The 8,329-nt window shown below is 27.0% G+C and overlaps 2 protein-coding genes across 3 annotated transcripts in view; one reads left to right on the forward strand and one right to left on the reverse strand.

Moving 5' to 3' along the window:
* The window catches only part of LOC119679283 (terminal nucleotidyltransferase 5C), a 291,602-nt gene that overhangs the window by 207,243 nt on the left and 76,030 nt on the right, over positions 1 to 8,329 (reverse strand). The gene's annotated exons all lie outside the window — the stretch shown is intronic.
* Positions 1,648 to 2,562, forward strand: LOC119679287 (aldehyde dehydrogenase family 3 member A2-like). Of its 2 annotated transcripts, none has more exons than XM_038091554.1 (3): positions 1,648 to 1,832; positions 1,903 to 2,053; positions 2,545 to 2,562. In XM_038091554.1, the coding sequence occupies exons 1-3, from the start codon at positions 1,735 to 1,737 to the stop codon at positions 2,557 to 2,559; spliced, it is 264 nt and encodes an 87-aa protein (XP_037947482.1). In that variant the 5' UTR covers positions 1,648 to 1,734; the 3' UTR covers positions 2,560 to 2,562. The 2 variants fall into 2 exon arrangements, with proteins under 2 accessions (XP_037947482.1, XP_037947481.1); XM_038091553.1 differs by lacking the exon at positions 2,545 to 2,562 and adding an exon at positions 2,155 to 2,430 and having other exon boundaries at positions 1,653 to 1,832.

Consider the following 8,329-nt stretch of genomic DNA (forward strand, 5'->3'; position numbering starts at 1 on the left):
TATATATACGCATATAAATTTTTCAAAATGTCTTTGTTAATATGACAACATATTTATTATTGTAGTTATATATATATATATTTAATTCTTTTTCGTATATGCTAGTGATACAATATATTTAAAAATATGGATTCAACAATAAGTAAATTAAAATATTGACAAACGTAATTATAAACTTAAAAAAAAAAATTGTATCACATAAGCTATTAAGAGAACATCTATCGGATTAAGTAAAGTAGGAATAATAAAGTTAAATCTCAAAATTTTTCGGGTAAAAATTGAAAATTACGACAAGAGTTTTATATGATTATTTTTTTTTAGAAATAAATCACGAAAAGATTTTGATTGGTTTTTAAAGAACTAAAATAGTTAACAATTTTAAAAAAATTTAACCTAGTTTTTGCAAATGAATTGGTGTACATGAAGCTATATTCCTGAGACGTGCCAGAAATTAAGTTTATCGGTGAAAATGGTTATTGAATGATATAATTCACCTGTTATAGGAAGCTCTACAACCAAATCTAATCAAATTTTTTGTATTGATTTGATTATCCTATATATATCGTTTTATACAATAATTAAAATTTAAATTTTATTTACCATTTGCAATTATATTTTGTCTAATTATATATTATTATATGTCGCAATATATGGAATTATATATATTCTGATGTGATTATATATATACAATATATATACATAAAATAAATACGGTGTAACTATTAAAAGTATTTTAATATTGAATATTATCATTATTAATGGATTTCTGAAAAATATTATATATATTTTTCAAAAATAAAATAATTTTATTACTTTTCGATATAATATATCAGAAATTTTAAATTGTAAATGGGATTTTAACATTTTATAAATCAATACCTGGCTGGTTTCTAATTCAATTGTATATTAAATTGTATATTAGTGATTCCCCACTAATATTCAATTTATCGCCTTATCAAGCTTACAAAGCTGTTGTTATCGATGCTCACGGTTCGTTTATAACTTCCAAACTTAGAGTATTTAACCATATAAATTTACTGCTTTTCCTCCAATAATATTTAGGTTAGGTTGCCACTATATCCTACTGTTCCACTTAAATCTGCTAACATTTTGTGTTGCAATAATGAACAAAAAAAATATTTAAATTGGAACAAATTAAAAGAAAAACAAACATTTTCATGACTAATACATTTTTTTATTTTATTAAAAATAAAATTAAATTTGAAAAATTCAAAAATTTATGCTTAGTATAATAATTGCTATCGTAGTTTTTTTTATTTGATTAAGCTTAATTTATATATTTTTCTTTTATGTGGGTTAATGGGTATTATTATGTAGTTTTTGCTATAGTAAATGAAAGTACTATTTACTATTTTATAAATAATAATAATTATAAGTACTGTTTATATTAACTTTTAGTTGAACATAATGCTTTAATAATACTAATTTGCTACTTACTACTTTCTATAAAGCAAAAAATTTCCAAACAAAACTAATTTTCAAAATTCCATGCTTATTAATAAGTTAGTTACAATATAAAGCTTAAAAGTATTTAATTTTTTCAACTAATTAAAATATAATAATAAATTAACACATTAATAATACAGTAGTATTGCTACTAATAGCAATTATAAATAAAAATATACCAATTTTAATTAATATCATATTTTTTTATTAATTATTATAATAAATATAGTTGATACTTTACCATTCGGTGGAGTTGGTTTTAGTGGTATGGGACGTTATCATGGAAAATATGGATTTGATACGTTCACACATAAAAAATCTTGCCTTGGAAAGGATTTGAAACCTTTAGGAGAATTGCTTGCTTCGTAAGTTATTTTTTATTTTTAAAATTTTTCTCTTACATATTAATATTTTTTTTAAATTATTTTTTTACAGTGGACGTTATCCTCCCTATTCAGATCGTAAAGCATCACTGCTTGGATTTCTGCTACGTAAACGTCGTCCATTCCCAAATTTATATTTATCATATATCATAACATTCGGTTTAGGTATTGGATTTGCATTCTTATTAAATCACTACTTACAGGTAAATATATTTTTGTATTTATTATGAAATCAATAGTGTAAGTTTTTATTTCATACACCGTGCCTTCTTGGAAAATCACATAAATTATTTTTTTTATAAAGGGTAAAATTTTTTCACGCACGTATTAGCAAAATCATAAAATTTATTGGGAGCCGGATTAGTCAAACGCATTTGCATCCAATACAAGTAATGAATATATTATATTGGTAAAAGGATTGGTTTCATATTTCTTACACTTTGCATATGGATATTTAAACACATTTACATATTATATTAATTTTGTTTTTGTTATTATTAAAAAAAAAAATTATTATTAATCTATATGTAAGCCTCAAAGCAATATGTTTGTGAATATAAAAATTATATAATTAAAAATGCTGAAAATAGCAATAATAATAAATAAATAAGTGTTATCATATATATCATATTAAAAATATCTTCATGTTTTATTTATACTTTTTTAATAGTTCAATTTTGATTTTTTTTTTCAGCGTGATAATAACTAATCATAAAAACAAATTGATCTTATTTAAAAACAAAAAAATATATTTTTTTTATTGTATTGTTGTATATTATTGTTATTTTATGTTAATTTTTTTATATTAAACCAAATAAAATTGTGTGATGTGTTATTGAAATGTGTTTTATTTATTAAAAATAAATATAAAGTAAATATTATTATTCCAAGCAGACTATAAATGCTATGAAACATTCAAGCATAAAAGTAGATAAAATTTCGCTAAGTAATATAAAATAATTAAATATGATATTTAATAAATTTTTTCAATAATTAACTTATTTTATAATAAATCATTTTATATGTATATCATCAACGTAACCAAGATATGTTATAGATAGAAAACAGACGCAACTCTCCAATACATAAAATCAGAAGAGCAAAAAGAATAAATTTTAGAGGAAGAATTTCCTCTAAAGAAAAATCAGAAAAGAATAGAAAGAACAGTGGCACTTGTCGACCTTGAAGACCAAGTGCCGTTCGCCACATCCAAAAGGGACTACACAAACAGATACCTGCGGGTTACAACAACAACAGAAGAATATGACATTCTACTAAAATAATAAATAACTTAACAATTATTCTATTAAATTTGTCTGTTATTGCCACATAATTGCATGAACATACATATTCTCAATACATTTGCTATTGATCCGTTATACTTAGAAGGGACCATTCTGCCTGGCACTTCTTTTCGTTATGAAATGTTACTATGATCACACTTTTAGAGGGAATCTTTGCCCACATACACTCTTAGTTATGCCTATGATAGATAGTTTATTATGTATATTTCAAATTAAATGAGTTTTAGACAATCAAACAAGCTCTTACAGTAAAGAACACAACATAGGTTTTATCACAAATTCATTGATGATTCAAATTGATGATTATACAAAGAAATATACATATATAAATAATAGTTATTTTTTAATTATTTTTATACTACACCACTATGTACTCTTTTCTACTGCAATGTTTCTACTTTCAATGTTTGAGTTATATGCTTGATATTTTATAGAAATTTTAAAATAGACGATAAATATTTATCGAAATTAGCAGCTCCATTCTGGCGTAGCTAGAATTTCTAAAGGAACTATATACCAAAAAAAATTCTTTTTAATAGCGTTTGTTCAAATCAATAAATTTCTGTATCCTAGCAATAATAAAGATGTACCACTTTATCTCATCCCTTGAATACGCCACTGAATTTAAGTTATCTTTTAAATTCATCTATATCTGGCTTATTATGCTGCCAAACAAAACTCAGATGGCTTAAAACTATTCTAACTAATGATGATTGCTCCTGAAACCCATTTCCTTACATAAATTAAAATAAAAGCTGGTTACTATAAGCCAGTGGAAAATTAATTAATATTAGATAACTACTTGCCGATTAGGGTACCATGCTTGAAGATTGAATTTTTCATCAAAATCATTTCTGTCGCTATTATGGAAAGGATGATAAGAGCTTTATTTTTGAAGATCTAAGTAAGTAACGCCTAAGTAAATCATTAGGATCACCGTTATAACCTAACCTAACTTGTATAAATACTAAGTATATTTAAACAGTTTTACGAGTTTTAATTCAATATTGCTCTCTTAACTATCCGCCTGATATAGCATGCAGTATGTTCATTTATCCTTACTTTTTTAGATTTTGGAAGTGTAAAGTTCTTTACAATCAATATTAATTGAAAAATAAAACAAAATGCTTAAATAATATTTATATTTATTAAAAATTGTTTAGTTATACCGTCTTACTTAATTTTAAATAATTTATCTACTATATTATTACATAAATATTTTTTTTCTGTATGAGTTTTTAGTATAACCCGTAGCCAAGCAAATTATTTCTTATAAAAGCATTTAAGTTTTAGTTTACAATTTTTTCTATTTTACTAAACTTTAAAAATATTTATTTTTGTTTTAATATATATACTTTTATTAGGTAAGTTGTCGATAATTACAGGAAAATGCTAAATTTAATGTGTATAAAAAGAAGGCACAAAAGTAATTGGATTGGATGAGATAAAAAAGAATAAAGTGATTTTGTGGGCGAATGGAAAATTGAAACTAGTTGTTTTTATCCATATTACACAATCCGTCCATTCAAAAATTTTATAATAAATAGATTGACTGGCTTAAGTTATTTAAAGATTGAGAACTATGTTATCAACTTTTAAAACTGCATGAAATTTAGCATTTTCCTTTTCATTTCTATGTTACAATTATATGTACTATTGCCATAAACAATATATTGTTAAAAACTAAACATTTAAAACTAAAAAATATGCTTTTGTTAAAAATTAAAATTATTTTATATAAGCTAACTTAATTTAAGCTAATTTCCAATTTCCACCGCAATGGCAGTATATCCAACGATTACACCAACTCTTCAATGCTGAGGTTTTTCCAATTTTTGCCATGCTATTTACACATCCACATCGGTTACATTTCTTAACAGGAGTCTTAATGCAACCCAAATTTATGTTATAAATTCCATCCTTTATACCGTTTTGAAAAACCACTTCATCATAATATACATCTTGTAAACCAACTGGCTCTTTATCAGTAGAAAATAATAATGGTTTCATCATTAATATATGTGTGTTAAGTAGTGTTGTGGATGGATGAAAGTTTTTTGATGGTATAAGAATTTGTGTTGAAAGAGTACTACATTCATCGATAAGCATTTCATCTGGATCGGAAGTATTTTGTGCTAACCGTGTTAGAAGTCTGAATAAAAGTGAAAGTACATCAGTATTCTCCACAGATTTTGTATAAATCGGTAAACACTGGGAGTTTAATAAGCCCCATATACGTATCATTACCAATAATTCCCTTATACTACTAATGGCAACAATATCTCTGCTAATATCATAGCCTTGTTTTTTCGTTTTTGATTTAATTACTTCTTCTGGTAGTTTTTTAAGTATAGTAAGTGCTAAATCAGTAACCCACTGTATAAGTTGTTGTAGACTTTGAAGAGTTAATGGCTCGACTGTAAAATCCTTGGCATCTAAATTAAATAGTACTTTATCAACATCAGCCAATGGTTCAGACAATGTAATTGCTAAATTATCCGCTGGACCTTTGTCATGACAACTCAAATCAGAAGGTCTTAATAGACTTTTGAACGTAATAGAAATAGCATGCAACATAATGAGATCATCAAAATCTTGTTGCTTTGATTGTATTCTGCACATATTACTCTTCAATGATAAAAAGTTTGAGTAGTAAAAATGTCTTGTAAATGCAGATTGTCTTGCAAAGTTTTCTGTTAATTTTTCAATTAATATATCCAAATTGAGCAAATTTAACATGAGCACATCACTTGCATCTATACCCGTCGTTATGCTGTACTCCAGTAGAGATAATTGCAGTGACAATGTATTATGCATAAAGTTTTTATCATGATGTGTATTAGGTATCTGTAGAGCATACAAATTTCCATAATTATCAAAAACAATTAAAATTTGATTTAGCCAAGTTACATCTCCAACTACAAATTTTCCTCCGACTTGTCGATCATCATTTAAGCGTTCGGAACCAATGGCAGAAATCTTTTTTAAACCAGGTTCTAAAATCTGTACAGTGTTATCTTTTAAAACTATGTATAATCGCACAAAATCGCATAATAATTTTGATATACACACGTCGCTAATCTCAGCAGCAAAAAATACCTTGGAAACACTTTCCCAAGCTTCCGTACATATAAAATCACCTTTATTCTTTTGTAAGACTCTGTGTACACTTTGAGGTTTTTTATTCAGATTCCACTGTTCCAATATATGTTTGCCTTCTGCACTACTGTAAGCAAGCCATATGATATCATCGTTGTTTATTTTCGCCCAACGTACATGATTTATACTCTTCGGTTCAGTTGTTAAATAAAATAAATTTAAATAAGACTCACACTTTATGTTTATACTGTCATCACTTTTCACCGCCAGGCTTACTTTAAAGCAATGGAGTAGATGTTCTTTGGCACCATAGCTAATAGCGATATTAAAGTACCCACTGGAACAGTGAGATATACTACTAGTAGCTATAAATTTCCGTGATAAGCCGATACTTTGCGTTGTTACATTCAATTCGAGAGTTGGTTGACTGACAGCGTTTTCTCCATAATGGTTGAGTTTTGGTATGATAAATGCACCAAGTAGTCCCGAAGATGTTAATATTAGACAACCTTCATGGAACGAACTGCCAAATTGAGTTAAGCTCGGACGATAGTCACTGCGTTCAAATTTGTCAGTATAAATTGGCATATCCCGTTTTAATGTATTAAAATACGTAGCCTTTCCATTGTGAAAAAACTTACAATCTAAAATTTCTTCATTCGACAGCAAAGCCTTATATACGAGACTCCAGGAATTGAGCACTTGGTTATGTGGGGACCATATTTCAATTTCACCACTTCGATAACCAATAACAAGTAATTCACCGGTAGCATTCCATTCCAAAATGTTTACTTCGGATTTTGAGCAAGTCACTTTAAAGAAATGCCACGGTGAAATAATATCGCACACGAATACATAATTGCTGGTACCGAAATATGGAGCATCTTGCGAAATGCAAAAAGCCACAATATTTTTTGATGATGTTTTACATATTACTCTTTTATTAAACAAATTTCCATCTTTAAATTTATTGTTTTGTACTTTGAATAAGACGCTCATTTTATCACGAACCTGCCAAACTGAAAAGCAAAACAATACTGATACCTAGGTATGTACGCGAGTATTCATTTTGCAAAAAAATATGTACAGCGGCTATGACATTACGAAAGACACTAGAGAGGATGCCGCCATAGCCTAAAAAAATTTTTCAAAGTAATTGATAACATAGAATACGTATATTCTAAAATTTTTCTGTAATAATAGGTCTATTCCTCGAGTAGTAAAACTCAAGTAAAATACAAGTAAAGTACAAACTGAAAGCGTAATACAAATAAAGTGCCAAATTACGCTCTTTACACAGATTTTTATGGAACATTTTTGTGTAAACTCTGGTGAGAACACCAGTTACACCCAAATAAATAATACAAAAATTTAAACTCAAACCAAAACAGTTGATTCCCACATCAAACAAATTTTACTTGAAATAAAATGTACGAGTAAAGTCTGTGAAGCATTTTCAAATTTCGACAGGTATGTTACGCTCTCTTAGATGCTCTCATTTATTCGAAAATTTGCTTAATGTACGCACTTGTGTATACACAGTGTTACTCAAACTTACTACGAGTAGCTCGTGGAACAGACTTATAACATGTAAAATAAAAATCATTTTTTATAATTTGTGTAATATGTGAATCATTGTATCGTTTATTTGCACTCTGGCTCTGGTGTTCTTACCAGATTTTACGCAAAGCTGTTCCATGAGAGTAATTTGGCATATTATTTGTGTTGCGCTCTCAGATGTTACTTTACTTGAATATTACTCGAGTTTTACTATAAGTAGCTGGAACAGGCCTTATATCGTTTGCTTTTATTTAATTCAATTTTAATAAATTTAAGTCTTAACTCTTCTTTTTTTTAATGTAGAAGTAAACAGCTGTAAATAACGACCCTGTTCATAATGCAGTTTTATTACCCATTGAAGAAAACAAATATCAAAATAGTTTTTATTGTGCCAAACGCATGTAATTATAAACATTTGTCGGCTTTTTTTGTTGTTAGAGATGCGTAAATACCAGCAACTTTTGTTATTGTTGATATCTATAATTAGTATAATTATACTTGTTGTATATAGAAACG

Source organism: Teleopsis dalmanni, chromosome 2 (genome assembly GCF_002237135.1).
Source record: "Teleopsis dalmanni isolate 2A chromosome 2, ASM223713v2, whole genome shotgun sequence".
NCBI lineage: Eukaryota > Metazoa > Arthropoda > Insecta > Diptera > Diopsidae > Teleopsis > Teleopsis dalmanni.